This window comes from Phoca vitulina, unplaced genomic scaffold (genome assembly GCF_004348235.1).
Source record: "Phoca vitulina isolate PV1807 unplaced genomic scaffold, GSC_HSeal_1.0 scaffold13, whole genome shotgun sequence".
NCBI classification, from domain to species: domain Eukaryota; kingdom Metazoa; phylum Chordata; class Mammalia; order Carnivora; family Phocidae; genus Phoca; species Phoca vitulina.
In genome coordinates, this window is record NW_022589716.1 from 20,062,774 (window position 1) to 20,085,016 (window position 22,243).

The 22,243-nt window shown below is 40.3% G+C and overlaps 1 protein-coding gene across 2 annotated transcripts in view; it reads left to right on the plus strand.

The window, feature by feature from the left end:
- The window catches only part of SYNPR (synaptoporin), a 304,031-nt gene that overhangs the window by 141,250 nt on the left and 140,538 nt on the right, over positions 1-22,243 (plus strand). The window contains exon 1 of one of the 2 annotated variants that reach the window (XM_032411682.1): positions 12,012-12,459. The exons of the other annotated variant lie outside the window; for it this stretch is intronic. Within the exon in view, the coding sequence (XP_032267573.1) occupies positions 12,436-12,459 (24 nt within the window). The 5' untranslated portion in view covers positions 12,012-12,435. Of the gene's footprint in view, positions 1-12,011; positions 12,460-22,243 lie in introns of those variants that run through there. 2 annotated transcript variants of the gene reach the window in all.

Below are 22,243 nucleotides of genomic sequence, written 5' to 3' on the forward strand. Positions count from 1 at the left end.
AAAGTCACCATCTTTCTTTTTTTCCTATTCACAGAGGGATGACAAATGAGCTTGGTTTTGAAGGATGGGTAGGAGTTCACAAACCAAATAACAAAACCCCAACAGGGAAAGAGTCCTTTCAACAAGAACAACAACAACAACAGCAACATTTGGATATTTATTTCTGAAAATGGAGCATGATTCATGAAGCTGCCTAGCAAAGCCAACAATACTTCTCTTTTTCTTTCTCTGTCTTCAGAAATGTTAGGTCACTGACCTAGTGGATTTGTCAATTTACCTGTACCACCTCACTAATAAAACACATTTGAGCAAACATTGCAATCAAACGGTGATGTAGCATTTATGAAAAACAGAGAGGAAAATGCTAGAAATCAATAACACTGAATGAAATAACAGAATTTTGAAAATGCACAAGAGGGAACAAGATATCCCTTCCATAGCCACAGCCATACCCCAGGGTCTGAAGGTAAATCATATGTAAGCTTGAAATCTCTTTATTTAGAAATGGTCTACCCGTCCAATCAATAGGCATTTATTAAGCACCTATCACTTGCAAAATCTTGGTTTAAGAGGGGAGACAAACATGAAGATGGCTAACTATGACCCAGGAAGAAGGAAATAAGGTCTATAAATGAGAAAAAACTAAAAAGAATAGCAGTGGTAATTTCCTTGGCCTTTGAAGGACAAGTAGGGTCATGGTTATCCAAGAAGAAAAATGAGGGCATTCTGTTGCAGGGAACAGCATAAGCAAAGGGGCAGAGGCATTAAAGAAAATGGCTGGAAAGAACAGCTTGGTCTGTTACCTAAATCACCACGCCCATTAAAAACAAAACAAACACAAAGAAAAAATTCATGCAGACCAAGTAGAGCCAGAACCAATACAATCTGTCTGTGGAACCCTCATAAAAAAGTCATTGTTTCCTTTTTTCCCATCCCTACTTGTAAGCCTTTCAAAGGTACCGGTAGGCATTACAACAGTCACTGCCAAGGTCTTGCCATGTGCACGTGGCACTCAGTGCTCTCACACAGAACCTCAGCATCCCCCTGCAGGAACTGGATCCTCCTCAGCCTGAGGGCTTTAGGCCATCAAGCAGGATAAGCAGGAAATGCAGGGGGAGGAGATTTAATGCTTGTGGGGGCCGATAAGGAAAGAGTCAGAGGCTAGGAGCACCAGCTTCCTGAACCTTGTGGTTATCTGTTCATTAATGCATTACCTTTGCTTCCCTATTCGCTTTCCTGAAATCACCTTCCAAGTAAACTACTTGCACTTATATCCTTGTGTCAGGAGGAATCTTGCAGGACAGAGCAACCAAGATAGCATTGCTTAAGGTGACTAGTGCTACACGGGGATGCAGAGTTGATAAACTGACATAGAGAGGGAGGGCTGGTTTGAGGCAAGAGAGTAGAAGCCAAGCTGATTCTAGGAAATGGTTCAGGGAGCACTTCTGTTGGTGTTTGGACTTTGAGCTTTTAGTTTGTCGTATTTTAAGGAGGATAAATGAGTTAATTCATATGAAATGTTTCGACAAGAGCCTGCCGCATAGTTATCAACCATGGTTGTTACTGTTATTACTTAGATAGTGGTTTTCTCCTCTTGTTTGTGTGCGTGAGCACGGCTTACTCAAAGAGAAGACCCCAGACATGAAAGAGGTATAAGGAGAGCTTATGTGAGGGCTCATTAAGCACACTTCCACCCCCATGGAACAGATTCCAGAAGGCAGCCTTTCTCCACTTAGGTGAGACTCCTCTTCCTACTCAGAGCCTTTGCTGAATATGGTACTCGTCTTGTGTGACAAGCTATAGTGGTCTTGTTGACTATAACTCTATCCAAGTGCCTCGAGCACTGTGCGGAGGTGCCCTCACACCTGTGCGTTGGCAAGCTCACACTGGCAAGAGGTAGTTGGGGACCCTCCTGACAATTGATTGAAGAAGTCTGAGTTTGGAATTGGTAATTCATGGTTTTTATAAGCTGCCCAGGTGATTCAGATGTGCAGGCAAGTGTGAGAACCATAGTGCTACGTAGCTTCGATCCCCCAGATCCATATCCCAGAGCATTGTGAGTATCGTCATGTCATAACAGGGACTTCTTTTTTTTTTTTTCTGCACAGAATTCAGGCTGACTCTCTTCCTCCTACAACTAATGTCAGAACAAGCTGTGTTATAGCCCCTTCCAGGGAGTTTCTGTCTCCACACTTTTCAGAGAGATGAGAGGAAAAGAGCTGCTCTTGGAGTTAAGTGACATTCTGGAAATATCAGAATGTCCTGTTCTTCAGATTCACTCTCTTAATTTGTATCATTTAACAACTTGGGGATGGTTTGAGAAGGAACTAACATTTTAAGGAAGATATTGGTAAGGCATTCTATTTTAAAAATAGATGCACAGCTGAAGAAGAAAACGGGTTTCTCTCTGTGTGAGTGCACATGGCATTTTGAACTGTTCTAAGCAGGCCTGCAGTAATAAATAATCAACTATCAGAAGAATAGTTGCCTCTTATGTTTGTAGAGGGAGAAACAGCACAGCAGCTAACAGGAGCTCCCTTTGGTATTGCCAATTTCAGTTCTCAAAGTACTTCCACAGGAACTGTCCCTGTTGGCATCACAGCTGACCTGTGAGATTGACAAGGCTGCAGCATCTCTCCTTGTAGCCCTGAAGCCAGGCGTTAGGGAAAATTACAAAGAATGCAGAAGCATCCTCCAGATAGGAGGGATTTGTTGTTGTTGCTGTTAGTGAAATTACAGGAGATTTTATTGGCCAAATGAATCTTATTGGTTAACAAATACTTATTTGCTTTAAGCCAAATGGCCAAATCCTGTATCATAGGAATCCAGAGACACTTCTGGCATAGTACATACTCAGGCAAAAGAAAGAGGTTTTTCAAAGATTTCATAAGCCCCCAAATTAAATAATGCCGCCAAATTAAAATAATGCCCCAGGTCCCTTTGACCAGCTCCATTCTCTCGCTGCACAGCATCATAACCAGACACATCCCTAAGATTGGGGCTGAGGTTGAGAACAGAGTGGGGAGAATGCTTTCGGATAGAATCATAACCAAATAGACCATGACCAGCGTCCATGGAGCTAGTGCAAAAACACTCAAATGTTATAAATTCCACATATTGTAAACTACATGGAGGGAGACCGACTTTCATTCTCTTTCCTACCTATGCCCTATTTTATTTATTAAGAGCTGTAATTTGGTCTTGGTTTTGGAGGCATGCTGGTTTAACTGAGGGATTTTAACTTAATTTGTTGAGAAGGAAAGGAAAACCAGAAAGCCATTTTGCAAGCATTTGATTCTTAAATCTATCTTGCGTTAGCAGGGAGAGAGAATGCATGTCACTTATGTTGTTATAATTACCAGCAGGCTTCCTTCTGTGTGCTATTTATGTAACTCAGCATTATCATTCCCATTTCACAGGTGAAGAAATCGAAGTTTAGAAAGGCTAAAAGGGTCACACAAGTGTACACAGTCAGCTATGACACCTCCCTTCAGAGGGAAATCATTAGTGAAAAACTCACGCAGCTCTTAATCTAATTTACTACTCACTTCTCAGTGTACTGGGCAAGATTATTGAAAATGGTCTTTGTGTTTTTCTTCTCTTGCTCTTATTAGAGAACTAACAAGATCCATGCAAAAAAATGGACCTCAGGGATTCTTTCTGATATGAAGTTTTAATCCTTAATCATAGCAACAACTACTCATCTTGTGGTTCCACGCCAGGCTTTAAGAAATATGTGTCAGGAACAGTCAAACTTGTAAGCCATCTATTTATTGATAGAGCTCTCTCTATTATAAAAAATGATAGGAAGAAAACAGAGAGCTGTGTCTTTGCTCTTTCCAACTAGAATTATGAATATGGGTTTAAACAAGTTTATCCATTGTTTGTTCTTTTTTAATTACTTAGCAAAGACATATTTAGTCCCTACTATGTGCAAAACAATATTGGGCTATGCAAGATGGAAGGAAGAATGATTGTACGGTCCAGAGGTTTATGGTGGGACCACTTTTAACCCCCTACACCAGAACAACAGGTGTAATCATCAGAAATTATGCAATTCAAATGCATCATTGCCTTTGCTTTCCAGTGAGTACAAGCTCAGTCAGAGAGGTGATGTTCAGCTGCCCACCTTGTATATGCTAAACCCATTAACAAGGCTAGTGATATGGAGATTTACAATCAGGACTTTTGAGTCAGACAACCCAGCTTCAAACCCTAGCTCTAACACTTTTTAGCTGTGCAGACTAGGGCAAGTTCTTGAACTGCACTAAACCTTAGCTTCCTCATTTGTAAAATGAAGATAACAATAGATTCTGGAAAGGTTGAATGATAATCATATGAGACAGTGCATGAACAGAGCTTAGGCTAATAGCCAGGAATAAATATTAGCATCATTATTTGTATCAGAAAGATTCACTGCAGGAAATGACAATTGCCAGATTTCTCCATTAGGTCAGTGGTTCTCCATGCTTTCTTGTTTAAGATGTAAAATTTTTGCTCAAGTGCAGTCATGTACAGAAACCTGGGATATAGAAGAGCAAAGAGTGGAGTGGTTTGAAGCAGAGAAGATAGAGCCCCCTGCACCATCTTCTATCTCCACTGTGTGCCAAGGAGCATCTCCACAGCTTTCTTGGCATTCAGCTTAAAAGTATGATATTAAAGATTATCCTTATATATTGTAATAGTGTTGTATGGTGACAGATGGTAGCTATACTTGTGGTGAGCATAGCATAACATATAGAGAGGAGTTGAATCACTGTATTGTATACCTGAAACTAATGTAACATTGTATGTCAACTATCCTCAAGTTAAAAAAATATTTTTTAAAAGTAGGCTTTATACCCAGTGTGGAGCTTGAACTCACAACTCTGAGATTAAGAGTCCCATGCTCTACTGACCGAGTCAGCCAGGCGCCCCTAAAAATTGTTTTAAAGATTATCTTTATACTTATATTGTGAGCTGAGATGTTTTGGTCATTGAATGTGCCATCTATATTCTAGTACATACAAGAATTTCATCCAAATATTTATTTTATGGTTATATTTAACATTTTAAAAATTGTGAGACTAGGGGTACCTGGGTGGCTCAGTCAGTTAAGCGTCTCCCTTGGCTCAGGTCATGATCCCAGGGTCCTGAGATCCAGCCGGGCATGTGGCTTCCTGCTCAGTGGGGAGCTTGCTTTTCCCTCTGCCCCTCCCCCTGCTCACGCTCTCTCCTGCTGGCTCTCTCTCTCTCTCTCAAATAAATAAATAAAAATCTTTAAAAAAAAATAAAAATAAATAAAAATGTGAGACCAGGGCAATATGTTCATGCTTTTCCTTTATAATTAGGAAATGCATCATAGAAATTCAGAATTATTCATTCAATAATTCCACAAATATGTATTAAGCATTATTTATACACCAGGCCCTGGTAGGATCTTCCTTATGCAGAAAAATCAGAAAGATCCAAAGTTCATTTCAGACAGGAACCATGTTTAACTTTTTCATGACCAAATCCGCAGAACTTGGCACATGCCTGACATGTAGCCCATACTCCATAAACAGTTGTTGAACTGAAATTTTTAGGCTAATGAATGATTGCCCTCTCACTTTAGGACATTAACAGAGTTTCTGTAGATTTCAGAATTGTTCTTCCCTATTGAGAACATGAGCCTCCAGGGAGGCTTTAACTGTGATATGTAAAACCCTAGTCCCCTTCTCTCCAGAGACATATTCTTTCTGGGATATTGAGGGAATTTCTAATGGGACTAAGCCCCTCCATTGGCTTGGAAAATTTAATTAGAGCAAGAATGAATGCAGAGGATTACCCAGTACATAATAAATCTGGAGTCATTGCTGAGGCCCTGGAGATCATGGATGGATATCCAGGAATCCATAAACTGTCCTCCACCAAGTATTGAAAAGATGCAGCTCTCCACATACCTGCTCTATAGGCTGAGTAGATTGACCAGTGTACTATGAATATTCAGAAATACCAACTCTCAAAACCAATTTTCAACAAATATTTATTTGCTTTAAGCCATATGCCTCAATGTCATTTCTATATTCCCTCATATTCAAGGAAGGAAAATCTGCTAAATCTTTCTCAACAGGGCATGGGCTTTCCTTTCCTTTCCAAAACGTGATAAGCTCTTTAGAGGAGAAATGGAAGAGCTATGCATCATGTCTATAAAGCAAACAGAAGCTGGCAAAGATGATCACTATCAGGATTATAACTATCATCGCTATTGTTATATGTCAAATGTTTGCTATGTACTGAGCAGTCTGTATGTATTAGTTTACAAGTACGCAATTTTATAGGCGAGGGCATGGGACAAGACTACATGAATGGTAAGGAACAGAACTGGAACTCAAATCCACCTGTTTGTATAGTCAGGTTCCAGGTGAGTCAAATTGACTCATTGAGAAGAGCTTTTTAAAAAGAGGTGAATTGGGGCGCCTGGGTGGCTCAGTTGGTTAAGCGACTGCCTTCGGCTCAGGTCATGATCCTGGAGTCCCTGGATCGAGTCCCGCATCGGGCTCCCTGCTTGGCAGGGAGTCTGCTTCTCCCTCTGACCCTCCCCCCTCTCATGTGCTTGCTCTCTCTCATTCTCTCTCTCAAATAAATAAATAAAAAATCTTTAAAAAAAATAAAAATAAAAAGAGGTAAATTAAAAAGACTTGGGCAGTGTTTAAATAAAGCAAAAAGTGATGGTGCATGTACTGTACCTAGTAAGTAACAGAGGGGAGCTGTTACCAACCCAGGCCTGAAGTGTCAACTGCAGGGAGAGAGAGACACACAGAGAAAAACTATATGGAGAAGGCAACTACACAGCACCTGTAGCCTTTGCCAGAAGGGTATACCTAATCAGGGACCCATCAGGAGGGATCAAGAGAGTAAATACCCAGACCACAGTTTCCTCCCACTCTCTGATCTGATTATACTTCCCACTGGCTGCACCTCCCATTGGGATGACGTGGGGAAAGGTTGCTCATTGATGTGGTCATTTAGGTCAGCCTGCTGGGACACAGAGTGGGCAGGAAAGGGGATCTAGAAGGAGAAACAGAAGCTGACCAGCACAATGCCTTCCTTAACCATGCATATTCTGTCCCTAGATGATTCTGTCCATCCCTCATTACACACATCATCTTTGCTTGGCTGCTCTGTGCCAGATACTTTGCTCTGGGCTGAGAATTTGGAGATGAGTAAGATACTATCCTCCCTTCGAAGAGCTTAGACTCATGGTCTTCAGAAAATGGGTCTTAAACATGTTTGATTTGCTATTTTAACTACCATTTTGTCTCCTTTTTCCTCCTGGGTGGGACTACATTTCCAACCAAATATCCTAACACTCCTCAAATCTTGTCCCACTATATTTCTTAGCTTCCCCTGTTTCCACAAACTTCTCCTCTATGTTCAGCTTCTTTTAGCCAGCCTTGAATTCTAGTGAGGAAAGTTAATGACCTAATAAATAAATATGTTCAAGTGATACTGATTTTGTCTCGTTAGATATTTGAAAAGGAAAAGACACAGAGTTGGCAAAAGTACTCTTTCTCTTACAAGGGAAATAAAAGACAAGAGGTTTAGACAGTTCTGCCCTGACTCCATATACCTGTTTACATTAGAATAAATTGCATTTTACCCCTGGTAGGAGTTGTGCTCAGTCAGAGCAGGAAAAGCACCATTAAAGATGTCAAGGTTGTTCCGTAAGTGGATTGATTGTAAATGCTCTCATTGCTATAGCTTGAAAGAGTTGAAATTTTTTGGAAGCAAAATGGAAGAACCTAGGCTAACTCCCTTGGTCTTTTATTAGTATGGCCAGAGTAGTCTTCTTGTCTTTCATTACCTCCCTTCCCCCACAGCAAAGGAGAGATCCTCATGGTGCTGGAATTTTCCTCTCCATGTTTGCTAAATGCATAGAAAGCTAGGTCTCCCACTGTCTAACCCCGGAGCAGGCAGGCCTGAGAGGACTCCTAATGAGAGGCCAGATGTTTAGCTGTAAGGGAGAGGAACTGTTACATACACCAGAAGGTATGTCCACCAAAGGAGAGACAAGCTTTCCGGTTCAAAGAAAAAAAAAAATTTGTTTGAAGTTATCTGAAGGCCATGTGCAGTTGAAAGCTCAGAATTAAAGATTGGACCATATTGGAAATTAGCATTGCTAATGAGATTTTCAGAGACTCACAGATTATTTTAATCTACTTAACCTTCTCTATAAATACTCAACTTAGAAAACACTGTACTTCTATTTTTAATAGTCTAATAATGGATAAATGTTATTTTTTAAGGCAGTAGCAACGATGTTAATATCACTTTTCAAACAAGAACAATCAAATAATGGCATATGGGTTTATTTTTGTCAGTTCCAATGGCATGTTAGAGAGTGGTAGCCAACTGTCTGAACTGCTTAATGAATTGGAAGGTAAGGACAGTCTCAGTGGCTAGCTGACAGGACTAGTTCTTCTCTAAAGACAAATGCACAGTTGAGTATCAAAATACCAGCTTCTCTGTATGGGCCTAGGTGAACTGAACCGTGGGAACCCAAGTTTCTATAAAACATCTGATCAGTGTGGTTCACAATAGGAGCCCTCCACTATCTTTAGCATGACCTCCTCTTAAATCAACATGATGCTGAAATCTGCAGCCTTTCAGGAGTGTTCCCTGAATGAGGAAGTAAAAACAGTCTTTGTCCATTAATATGAATGAATCAATCACCCTTGTTCACCTGCTCTGTTTTTCAAGGCTAAGCTTCTTTTATAAACTTAGATTTCCTTGCCTCTGTCTCAAGCCTAATTTGTTCTCATGTTGATTTTTTCATTTATTCATACATTTGTTTATCCAACAAATATCAGTTGAACACCTGCTATGTTAAATGCCAAGGATATAGTGTTGAGCCAAACAAGTTTCTTACTTTCATAGAGTTTATCACCTGGTGAAGAAAGATAATCAATAAAACAATAAATAAACAGGGGCAATAAGAAGTACCCAAAAAACCACATCTCACACACACTTACCAATGAAAATTAAAGAAAAAAAAAAAAAGGATAATGAAAGGGCGTAGCTGGGAAGAGAGAGATTTTTTTAGGGTAGGTGGTCAGGGAAGAAGGACCCTCTACAGAACAGAGTATAGGTAAGAAGTGAATGTCAGAGGAAGAGACAGTAGGCAAAGATCTAAGGAGAGAATGTTCTGGTGGAAGGAATAACAAGGACAAAGGCATAGAAGGCCAGTGTGGCTGAAGAGTAGATAGAGAGAGGGTTGGAATTAGATGCAAAACAAAAAGGAGCCAGGACACAAAAGGCTTTGTAGCCACAGTAAAGAATTTCAGTTTTACTTTAAGCCTACTGGATAGCTATTGAAATTTTTATCAGATGAGTGATATGATTTAATTTATAGTTTCAATAGCTCAATCTGGATAATACACAGAGAATGATTTATAAGGATAAGAGTAAAAGGATGACCTGTTGGGGGTCTATTGCATTGGTTCAGGTGAGAGATCATTGGTGGTAGGGCGGTAGCAAAGAAGTTGTAGAGAATGTTAACACTTTATTTGGCACAAAATACGAGGCCGAAAAAGGTAACTCAACCATCAGATTTGAATTGAATTTTTAGTCTTAGACCCTTATCTAGTCAAAGTGGACCCAGGAAGGCCTTTAGAGATCATTCAGTGGAAACCCTCCAAACATGAGAAAAACTAAAACATGGACATTTTAGGGGACACACAGGGTCATTGAGCAGACCGCTAGCAATCCCAAGACTGAGCCTCATGCGTCCTATCACCCAGGGTGTTAAGTAAGGTGGCCAAGTTCATACGAAATCAGCAGAGCCTGGGCACGGGATTTGTCAGCTCAGTAAACCTTCTGTCTACACCAGGGTTCCTGGTCTCTACACTGCGAGAAGAGCGGTGGAGTTATTTCAGGGTCCGTGTATCCATATGTGGATTACTCATACTCTATAGGCTAAATAAATAAAACTGTAGGTACCATCATGTAGTACTGGAAGGAGTAGTTAACAGCTTGGAGTCTGGCATCTGACTAGGTTCAAGTCTTGGCTTTATCAAGTATTGACTATGTACCTTTAAATAGGTTGCTTAACTCTGGGTCTTGATTTCCTCTCTGGTAAACTGGAATGAAAATAGTAGCTCTTCCTAGTTTTTGTGATGCCCACTTAAGGTAATCCATTTATACTAAAAAAAAAAGGAAAGAAGGAAGGAAATCACTTAGTAGAGTATCTGGCACAGAACAAATATTCAAGAAATGTTTGCTATTATTATGTGGAAGACAAAACTTTTCTTTCTTTTACTTGAAATGGGGATCTTAATATTCAAAAGGGCTGAGACTGACTCACTCTCCACCCTGAGAAAACTATTAAGTGTCGTTCTCCCCTCTGGGTGTGTGGCTAGAACAGTGACTTCCTCAGCTCTGCTCTAACACCGCTCACCAAGCAGCCACAGCATGGGGATGTTACTCCTTCACTCAGTTTTTCATTAATTTATTCAACAGATGTTTACTGGGTGTGAACTTAAATGCCTGGCAGTTCTTAGCCTTTTCTGTTCTGCTTCGACTGTGTTCATTTGCTTAATTTACTCCCCTGAGTAATTTCCATCACTGAAATGCAGTGATTTTTCAATTGGCAGATGAGGGGTGGTGGCAGAGAGAGTAAGGGGGCATAAAGTTCCTATCAGAATTTCAAAGGGACCATGGGGTGTGCACAATTTGAAGCATTCATGAGTGCCCCGAAGGCTTGTGTGTAAGGAACAATTGGATCAAAGCTGGAGGACAAAGGCAGCTGGAGGATCCTTATCCCAGGTTGTCTGTGTGTGGTGTGGGTTGGGAAGCACTGCCTTAGCCATCTTTCGTTTGTTCCCCACACTTCTCCAGTGACAGCACTGTGTGGTGTTAGCATGCCCATTTTACAGAAGACCGAGGCTCAGAGATCTTAAGGGACTTCCCAGGTCACTTGGCTGGGAAGTGGAGGCTCAGGACTAGACCCTGGGTTGCCTGGCTCCTCATCATGTTTTGCTTGTCTGTTTGTCTGTTTGGTCCTACAACCTCCCACAGGACCTGCCACCTTTCCCTGCCCACTGAGTTGTTACTCTGTGTATGGAGAAGGAAGAAAGGGAGTCTGGGAGGTGGTGGTGATAATGATGATGGGATGCAGTGTGGTGGTGGTATGTGTGTGTGTGTGTGAGTGAGAGAGAGATAGAGACAGAAGGGTGGGGGAACCCAAAGGAAGACTCTGGACAAATTCTGAATTATTATCTACCAATAAAAAAACATGGCCAGTCAAGGTGAGTTTGGGTCTGGCCATCACCAACTGCACAAAAGATAAAGCAGAGACACCTGAGCCAACCTAACATTATTCCTGTACTGAGTGGGGTCCCGAAGTGGGGAACGGGAAGGGAAGAGGCCTAGAGGTCTCTTGGGCCATTGCTGTGGTACAGGCCATGGAGAGAAATCACCCTCAGGAAGCCTGTGTGAGGAGAGCATGGAAGCTGTGGGCAGCCTCTTCATGAATTTGGTGCCAATTCCCCCCAAAACATGTTGCCTCAGCATGCCATGATTTTGGCCCCTTGAACTAGCCAAGCTCATCTCCTTCCTGCAGAAGCCCGTTCGTAGGAAAAGCAGACCCAGGTCATGTTTAAACCTCTGAAGCCTTTTCAGTTTTATGATTTTGCAGAAGGCTTTAAGTAACACTCCTGCGACAAATGGACACCCAAATTGTAATTTGTTCCTTCCTTCCCCAGTTGCCAGAGCCCAAAAAGTTGTCCTATACCATCACCTTAATGATTATTTATGGGTGGTACATGAATTTCCCAAATGGGTATCATGCATAACATCCAGGCATTTCCATAAAAATGAGGGCAATTTTTTTTTTAACAAACATATAAACATTTACCTAATCTATGCAAATCTATTCATCAGGATTTTATAAAACCACCACTTCCCACCCACACCCCCAACCCACAAAATCCTGGCTCCTTTTTGTTTCCCAGTTTGTTTCTAAGTGCTATGTTGAGAGAGGAGGGGGCTCCTGGAGTAAAGGGGGAGATGGTGCTCTCTTCATGATGCAGTCTGCTTGCTCACAGCAGCCCTGCGCTTGCAGTTGTGAGCAAAGAGCCAAGTGTGGGAGCTCACCATGATGGTAACCACCTCCCCACAAGGCAGGCAGCCTTTCGCCAGAGGGAAGTATCAGGTTGCTGTACTTCGGCTGTGGGTTGTCGCTGTCTAATAATATGACCGTTTTGCCATCTCTCTGCAAATAAGGCAGAAGCTGCTACCTGATTGGTATAACATCTCACTTTCCCTCCTCATTGATTTTCTTGTTCTCCTCCTTTGCTTCGTAAAAAGAGGGACAAGTGGCTGGTGCTGTGGACAGAGAAGCTTTATTTTTAGTATGAGACAACCTCTATTTTCTTTCAGGAGAGGGAAGTTGGATTATCAATTCTTTTGTAAATGTGTATGGTGATATTTGCTCCGGTAAGTTTTTATATCTCTCTTGATTTACTGCTGTCTGGGGAGATGTGTGTGTGTGTGCATGCATGCATGTGTGTGTGTGTGTGTGTGTGTGTGTGTGTGTATTTGCATAGGTACATTTAGGCTGCACACTTTTCTTTCCAAATATCATTTTTTAAATCTTTAGTGGTAACATTTTTTTTTTACTTTGCTTTCTTATAGTCATATTTTTAAGCCAAAGAGGCTGTGCTGTGTGATAATGTGATGCTTACCTTAGTTGTTGAAGGATGTGTTGGGTTTCTTTCAACATAGTAAGGAAACTATTTAAGCAAACTTATATTTGGCTTTATAAAAATGTAATGTCATTCTACCCCACCCTTCCCCTTTGGAGTGTTTAATGTCCTAAGTATATTCATTGTGTTACAGCCTGCTTACCATTTTAATTAAAGTTTCTTCATCAGTGTCAGAACAAGAATTTCTTAAACTCCATAAATAGCTGCCAAATATTGTATTGCAGTGCCGAAAGGGGTGTGCTAATTTCATAAGGTCTTATAAAGGTGGAATGAATGAGATGAGTTTTACTGTAAAATTGGGTACATGTGAACCTTTAAATGAACTGAATTTATGAAAAGTATTCAGATCATTAAAGTAAATCTCTAGCATTCCGTGAAAAGATGCAATCACAAGCTGTTGCTTCTCTTCTGTCTTATTTGCACAGTATATTTGTGCCACCATCTGTCAGATGCCCAGCCCTGGCTCTTATGTTTCTGTATCCGAAGCTGATCAAGAGCAAAGTTGCTGTTATTAAGTTCAGACTAGTGCAACATGACTATCTGGTCACCGCTGCTCATAATGACTTTTAAATGCATTACCTGGCTAGCTGCATTTTTCTTTTGTTTCCAGAGAGTCTTAGAAGGTCTGAATTCTCTGTTATTAATTCAGAAGTCTGGGAGAAATTCTGTGAATATAATTACCCTAGACAGAGATGATAAGATGATTAAGTAATTGCTCCAACGGAAACAAACTGATGCTTTAATTTTCTCTTTATGTTACACAATCAACAAATCTGCACAGACTTTATCATGGTGAAATGAATTAGAATATATTTATAATGAAAGTTAAAGGCACCTTTGAATGAGATGCAAGATGAGGTCTGATTAAATATTTTTCAAAGATTTTGAAAGTGAAGTTGGGAATGTTGTGCATGCCTAGACATTTTAGGCATAGAATCTTCAGAATAGCAATTATTTACATCCTGCATCATCTAAGGACAATTCATGGAACTAGTAATGAGTGTCTAGGAATGCACTGATCCTCACATCTACTTTCTTTGGGGCATTCTGCCCCTCACACGCCTTTTGCATGCTGGAATGAATCTACTCTTTTCTGACAAACAGAATTCTGAATTTTGATTAATCTAGTTCAGCCTCAAAAATAGTTCAACCTCAAAAACCCTACAAACACACATGAACTTATATTGCCTGTTACAGGGTTCACAATGTTACTAATAACAGCTTTCGATGCCATAAACCCTCACTGGAACCAAGTGTTCCTTAGCAGATTGTTTATTGAAAAACAAACAAAACTTTTATCCTTGGGCTGTTGGTATTTACTGCTAAATGAACTTCCCTCACCCTCCCCACCCATACCCTCTTCCTCAACTTCCCTAATGCCTTTTGTCATCCTTCTCCTTTCATGGCTTTAGAGCAGGTTATGTACAAAGTTGTTACCTGAAAACAGAGTTTATCATCATCTGAAGCTGTTCAGTAATGTAGATTAATGAAGATGTGAGGGGGGATAGCACCCTACGGGTAAAAGCATCTGTCTTTTCCTCCAGGTTGCCAGCTTACAAAAGTGTTAAGCCTCCAAGCATGCTTGGACTCACTGACATAGGAAGGGCAATGGGGCATCTGTATCTTAAACAGGTCAAGATCCTTAGTTTGACTCAGTGTTAGTGTGCATGGTCTTTAAAAGCATCACTTCAGAAAAGCCCAGAATGCCATCACCAAAAAACTGTTGTAATCTATTCCAAGGAATAAAAATCTGTGCCATGTTGGGGAAAATAATACAGGGAATTTTTATGTCAAACTGAGATCATTTATTCTTTTTAGCAAAATAAAGAATGCAAAAGTGGCTTCCATTGAATAAGTACCACTGTCTGCTTAACTGTGCCAAGCATTTAAAATAGCTTATTTAACCTTCATCACCATCCTACGAGGGAGATAACACAACCTCCCCATTCTACAGATGAGAAAACAGAGACATAGAGCAAGTATGTAAGTTGCTTGAGTCAACACAGTGATGATGGTGATGATGATGATGATGATGATGATGATGAAACTCAGAACCAGGTTGGTTCATTCTAAAGTCATTCTTTTCATCTGTCCCCTCTGTCTGGGCTTCACTTCATCCATGCAGTCTTCAATTAACTCCTAGACTGGAATGATTTCTCAGGACTTAAAATAACACACCGTATTTTTGTTACTGTTTTTCCCCCTTCCGACACTATATAACCTCCTTCTTCTCAGGCTGTGCTTTTGTGACTCCAAGCTAATTATGTGTTTGAAACTGGAGAATGTGTGTTTTATTTCTACTCAACTTGTGCATCTAGAAAGATGTGGACATGACAAAAGGGAGCCAGCCTACGGAGAGATATATGCAGAAGTGGCTAAATTAAGGTAGCTTTTTTAACTGATTAAAAGAGATCCATCCCTTTGACTTTCAATCTTTTGAATGTAGAGTAAAAATAAAGATGGGACGATAACTTCAAAATATCAAAATCTCAGGTCTGGTTCATCATTGATGCAAATGTAAAAAGCAATTACAACTGAATTGATTATTTGTAGAGAACTTTGTAGAATTTGCAACTTCCTTTTACTCACCCCAGCATGATTTTCTTTCACTTTTGGCTACTGGAAAGAACTGAGGTGGCACTTCAGATAGAATATTGCAAAGTGTCTATACCACCAGGGTCATTAAAAAATGAGCACAGCTACCGATAAGCATGCTGAGGAGTGTGACAAAGTTGAAATCCAGAGTCCCCAAATGCATTCTTTTGCACCTGAGCTTCCCATTTGAAATCCATTTAAGCCAATAAAATTCAATTGAGTCTTATGGGGGAAAAATGCACTGACATAGAATCAATATGTTTGAAATTTCTCTTCAACTGGCAGTTTTTGGATTGGAGGCAGGCCATACTAGTCATGAGGTGAGTCTGTGAAATGCTGCATTTTATTTCCTTATTTCCTCCAGTGAGAGAGAACAGATAAGTTCATAAGTGGTGGAAATGTTGCTAGAAGATAGAACCCAGCACAGGACACCCTTGCTATACTTCACCAAAACCCAGAGAGATCTAAAAAAATGAACAAAGAAACAAAACAACCCACCACAAAATGGGAGGACTAAGAGTTAAGGTTTGAGGTGTTGACACCATATTGACTTCTTGGTGTGATTTGCTGTGTCTAATAAGCAATAGCTTTTGAGCTCTCCACCTCCTGCCCTGGTGTAGACACCCAGGTAATTAAAAAGAATTCAGCATGTAGTACACAATAAAATGTTTCCAAAATGATAGTCATTTTTGTCAGAGGCAAGCTTGGAAACTTATTGATTCTCTATTACTTCTTTTTCTTGCTCTTAAAAAAATAATAATTGGGTGGTTTAATCAGAAAGTGTGGTATTTAGAGCCAGTCAGGGTAAAGACATTTTAATCAATCTGTTTTTTCCAAGAATATTTATGAGGATCCTAAATATATTAGAGCCATCAAATAAGCACTTTTACTGTAACGAAATATGTTGTGCTCTGCCACAGTGCTCATCAAATACAGGCTCTTCCTTAAAACTGAACTTAAAGACAGTTTTATGAAGCATGTCGTATTTCAGTCTCCATCTGCAAGATACAGCTTTCTTCACAGAGGTGATCAAATTCAAAGTAAATAGCAGTAGAGATTGTACTTTATCTTACCTATGTTTCCTTCCGTCTTTTCTTTGGCTATAGATATGTCTACTTAAACATGTTGATCATTAAGAGCTTAAAAATGATCTATTAAGTAAGGAGAAAGCAGCTGGTCTAAGGCATAATGAGTGTTAGAGCAGTCTTAAATTTGTCATCAAACATTCTAAGCTGGTGTACAAACAGAGTTAGTGGCCCTGTTCCATACTTGTGTAAGAAAATGGAATCAGTGAGGATTTTGAGCTTGATATGAGTACATGAAGTCCTAAATCCTCTAAAAGAGGTTCTTGGTCATCGATGTATCTTTAAATGTTTCAAGATTAGGGACGAGTTGAAAATGGAAACACCTCGGTCTTTCTACTCTGCTGACTAATGGATCTGCATAATTAATATATTTTACAGTGGTCATTTTTTTGACACAGATTCTAGCCAAAAGTACTAATGGAAAATTATTCTGTGGCAACTTGAAACACATTCCACTACAGTTTCTGGAAAGCTTATTCCCAGCACAGGGCAAGCAGTTCACTGTGGAGCTTTGGGTTGTCCAATATAACTGGGTAATCATGACATTATGGTCCCTTGGGGGACTGATGTGTTGGGCACAAAAGGTTTTTATTGATAGTCCCTATGTGACCTCTTTAGCCTTGCTTACTGAATCTTTAAATCCTTCCAAATTACCACACATTGTCTCAGTGCAGACTTTCTGGCAAAGATATGACACATATTTCAGGCTTATTTTATTTCTGGTATAATATGGTCTTAAGAATGTTTGCATCCAATATGAATTATTACTGCAAGGACTTTTTAAGTCACCATATTGACATCTACCTCTCAGTGATGAACCCATATATCTTTATCTGGTTTTGGATCTCCGTGACAGAGAAAAATGGATACAATTTTTTCAAAACCTAAGGCTTTCAAATTGCCTTCCTGTGAAATTGGATGGTTGAGACTTAAAATTTTTTTAATTAAAAAATTTTTTTAAATTATTTGGGGGAAGATTTGAGGAAAAGATTGGAACATTGACTTCACCAGGCTCTCCTTTCATTCATCTTATATTTAAGGATGCCTGTCATGTGCTAGGCACCAGGCTAGGTATGGGAGATACACGGATGAACAGATAATATTTGCACTCCCAGAACTAAATGCCTTTTATTTTCCATTTTCTCACCTAAACCTAGTTTCTATTTCATGGCCCACGATGTGTCTTCCTAAAAGCATAATTGAACTGTTTTAGCAAGACATTTGCAGGAAATATGTGCTTTTGGTCCTATCTGTTCATGCTCAGAGAAGGAATAAGAATGAATCCATTTATTTACAGATGTGATTACTGTCTGGCTGAAATGAATGGTTTGAAGGGGGTAGCTAGAAGAGTTCATGCAAAGCTTGTGTCTTATAAGCATTATTTCTTGCTCCTAGGCATTCTCAGATTTGGCAGGCTGTGCTTATTCTTGCCTAGTGTTAGGGAAGGAAAGAAAGGGAAGAAGCTTCGACAGGGCAGGAAAGTAAAGAAGATGGAGCATAAACTGAGAGGAAACCTAGAGGAACTAAGATTTTCCATGGCCATCTGAACTAGGTTTAACTTACATTATCTGGTTCTCTGTTGGTGTTCCATTCCCTCACCCATCTATTCAACAAATGTAGATAGATTAGATAGATAGATTAGATAGATAGATAGATAGATAGATAGATAGATAGATAGATAGATAGACAGTGTCCACTTTATGCCAAGTACAGTGCTAGATGCTAAGGCACAGGAATAAACTGAATATACTCGTTTCTTAACTCCTACAACTTCTAATAAGCCAGGATTTCTCAGCCTCACCACTATAAACATTTTGGCCCAGATAATTCATTGATGTGAGGGGTTGTTTTATGCATTGCAGAATGTTTAGCATCATGCCTGGCCTCTATCCACTAGATGTCAGTGACAACCCCCACCACCACCACCAAGTTGTGACAACCAAAATTATCTCCAGACAATGCCTAATAACCCATGGTTTAGAACCACTAGGCAAGAAACTAGTGATCATTAGTGATCATCATCTGCTTTGATCAATACTTCCCATTTCTACTTTTCTTACTTTCAGATGCTTTGCTGCACGGTTCACCCCAAGATTTTTATGCTATTTTTTTTCCAAACATTCTGTATAACTTGCCTAACAAAGACAAATAAGATATCTCTATTTTTTTTACTATTATTATCCCTTCTGTATAACACTTTACTACATTCACTTGGCTTACATTGTCTCATTTGATTCCAGCAATCAACAAATGAGACAGTGTTAAAATGTTATGAACTTTTAACAGATGAAAAAATGGACATTTAGAATGGCTATATGCAATTAATGATGAATAGAACCTGGATTCACACTCGCATACACTGACTAAAAATCCGGTGTTTTTCTAAAGAATTGTAATATTTAATAGAGAAAAGGTAAGTATATTTAAAGTACACCTTTTCTCTTGGAGGCTATTTTGGAAATAAATGCAGTATAGTAGTGGATGGAAGGCCAAAGACTTGACTCCTTACTCAGTATTTATTAGCTGGGAAGTTTGGAAGGTTTACACTCTTAGAATTTCCTTGGTAGTTCAGGGAATACAGAGTGATACATTGCAAAAGCCAGAGGAAGCCCTAGAGATCAGTCTAGCAGAGTGGATAGGGCCCAGCTTTTGAAGTCAGCATCCCAGCAGTAAAAGATGACACCCTCAAAACATCTGACCTCTTCCTGATGACTGTAAAATATTAAAACTTAATTTCTTTAAGTCTGAAAATTGAACCCCCAGGAGGTGAGTTAATTTTCTCAAGACCTTATGGTGAATTTGGTACAGAAGGAAGACAAAAGCAGAGCTTAATGTCCCTCCATACAAATGACCTGAAAAATCATTTCAAATGGAGAAAGGTCAATCTATGGTTCTGGCACATACCAGAAATGTGCATGTTCTGGGTTATTGCCAGATGTCTAGGTGCCTGAGTTAGGTCCCTAGTGGTTTTAACTGAGTATACCCAAGAATCTTTGGGGTGAGTATAACCATGTTTCTGGCCTCATTAGAAGCTACAGAGGCATGGAGTATCTTGATGGATCTTAGAAGAGTGAAAGACATTGAGAGCACCTGAAAGACAGGTGGTAATTTGCCATGGCACTCATCACATAGGCTCCTGAGCTTGAATAGATGCATGGCTTTCCCAGGACAGGGGCTCATATTGTACCTGTGCCCATATCCTTGTTAAAAGGTATCTGTAAGTGTTGAGACACTTGGCTCATTTGCCAAGATAAAAGGCTTTCTAAGCATATTGTTCTGGCAGAATGCCCATCAAGAAAACTGTCTTCTGCCTGCACTATCTTGGCGAACTGACTTGGAATGAGAGGAAACCAGTCCAAATCCTGGCTCTGCCACTTTTGCTCCTTTAGACCATTCATTTGCCTGCTCTGGGCCTCGGTCTCTTTATCTGTAAAATGGAAATAATGCTTCCTCTCTCTAGAGTTGCTGAGAAGATTGCTGTCATAGACAATATAGGAAAGCCTTGTTGTGACCGTGCAGGCCTAGACACTATTGTGTCTCTCTGTTGTCACTGTCATCATTTCCTTCCTTGTGCAGTCACGGGCCATTCTGCTCTCAGTTTTCACTCCATGTCCTGATGAGTGCTTGAGGCAGGGGAAACGTTTCCCCAGTCTACCAGGAAAATGACTGCAGTTATGGGATGTGTCTAAAGTTGTCTGGAAATGCTTTGATGGGCAATTCCATCTCAAAGGGAGATTTATGTCCAGATTATAAATTGCAGAGATGGTATCATCACTGAAGAATAACTATAATAAAACCAAATGCGATATGGGGAAAGCAATTCCCTGTGATCAGCTCATCTTAAAAAAAGCCCATGAATTTTCCTTTCTACTCCTTTGGAACCTTTTCACCCCCTCTGTCCAGGCATAACCCATTTGCTGTGGTGGGTGGAAGAGGAGGTAGACATGACCTTTGATGTCTGTCGTGCATCATGTTCTAATACTGTGTGATTTTAACCCTCTCCTCTCTCTATGTGATCCCAGAAGCTCCTCTGGAGAATTCACAAATGCGGATTGTCTCCTCCCTGAGGACCAAAGGTCAGGGAACACCTGTCAATACCTGCACTGGGTTCCTTGTTAGCCCCCGATGCAGGAAATTCAAAGGTTTCTCATTTTTCTTATTTTAATTACCTCAAAGCACCTCCTGACACATCTGATCAGAAACCTCAGTTAGCTCATATTTTTTTCCAAGACCATTATCTGCTGGCTGTCCTTCCCCAGACTCCTTTCCCTCAGCTCACTTTTTCACTCCAGACTGGCATTTATAAACTCCTCATCCTCAAAGGAATTTGGAAAACACTTACTCCAAACCTGCCCCAGACCAGTTCCCCAGGATCATTTTTTTTCTCCCTCTCCCACTGCCTCTATCCTCTAGGAGAGTGTTTCTCAAACTTTTTTCCTGTGGGTCTCTTCTGGAAGTCAAGGATATTTTTTTACTCATTCACTCATTCATACATTCATTCATTTATGCAATCTACTGCATTTATTGAGCAGTGATGGTATGTCAGGTTCAGTGTTAAAAAAATTGGGATACAGAGAGGCACCTAGCTGGCTCAGTTGGTACAGCATGCAACTCTTAATCTTGGGGTCATGGGTGCGAGTCCCATGTTGGGTGTAGAGATAACTTAGAAAAAATCTTTAAAAAAAATTGGGATACAGACGTGACTAAAACAGATGTAGTCCCTACTCTCCTAAGATTTGCAGTCAAATGGGAGAAGAGCCGATTTAAAAATCCCTCTAAAGTGATTTAATTACCATTGTAGTAAGTGCTAAAAGCTAAGCCATCTTGGGTACTAATTATGTGACAGGCACGGCTCCAAGTGTTTTATGCATATTAATTCACTTAATCTTCATAGCAATTCTTTGAAGGAGTTAAAAGGAGGAAGGATTAGAGCCCATAAAATCCTGAAGGATGAGGACTCCTTTCATAAGTCTAGGGATGTTGAATGAGAGGGTCACACAGTAGGACAACATGGTAAGAGGCCACATAGCTGACACTTACGCAGCACTTGCTGCATACCCAGCACTGTGCTCTCCACCTCACAGAGTCTGAACCATCACAACAGCACGATGAGGAATCACTATTATTATTTTAAGGATGAGGAAAAGGAGGTGTAGAGCCTGAGTCACTTGTCCAAGGTCACACGTTTCATAAATGGTGATCTGAGACCTGGACCTGTGCTCTTACACACTATGTTAACCTGAAAAAAGCTGATTAGAGCACTCCTCATTTGGTGCATATCCTGGAAAATGCTGGTAAAATGGGGGAAAAGAAGGTCCTTGTAATGTGTATCTGAGTAGGAACAGCAGTGATCCTTGTTGGAGTGAAATGGGACTTGGGGGCCTAAGAATGTGGAATGCTTAGCCTTTAAGCATATTGCAAGGGTGGACTAGACCAGCAGCATGGCCTGGGAGCTTCTTGGATGTGCAGAATATTGGGTTCCACACCAGATCTACTGAGTATCAGAATCTACATTTAGATGAGCTCTAGCTGATTTACATGTCCATTTAAGTTTTAGAAACTCATTTGTAGAACAAGTTAAAAGATTGGGCTTCCAGCTCTGGTTTTGATGCCAACTGACCAGTTGTTTGAGCTGCCCAGATTTTCTTTGCTCTGCCTCTTCAGTGAGAATGACCTCAGACCTCCTCATGGATGGAATCAAGGGTCACCTCCCCACCACCCCCTGCCAGAAGAACCTGGAGCTGTTGGGAAAAAAAGATTCTGTAGAAACTTAGTCTCTTTAACTTCCAGAATCTTTTTCTCCTAGTGTGGTCCATGGAGCATCTACATCAGAAT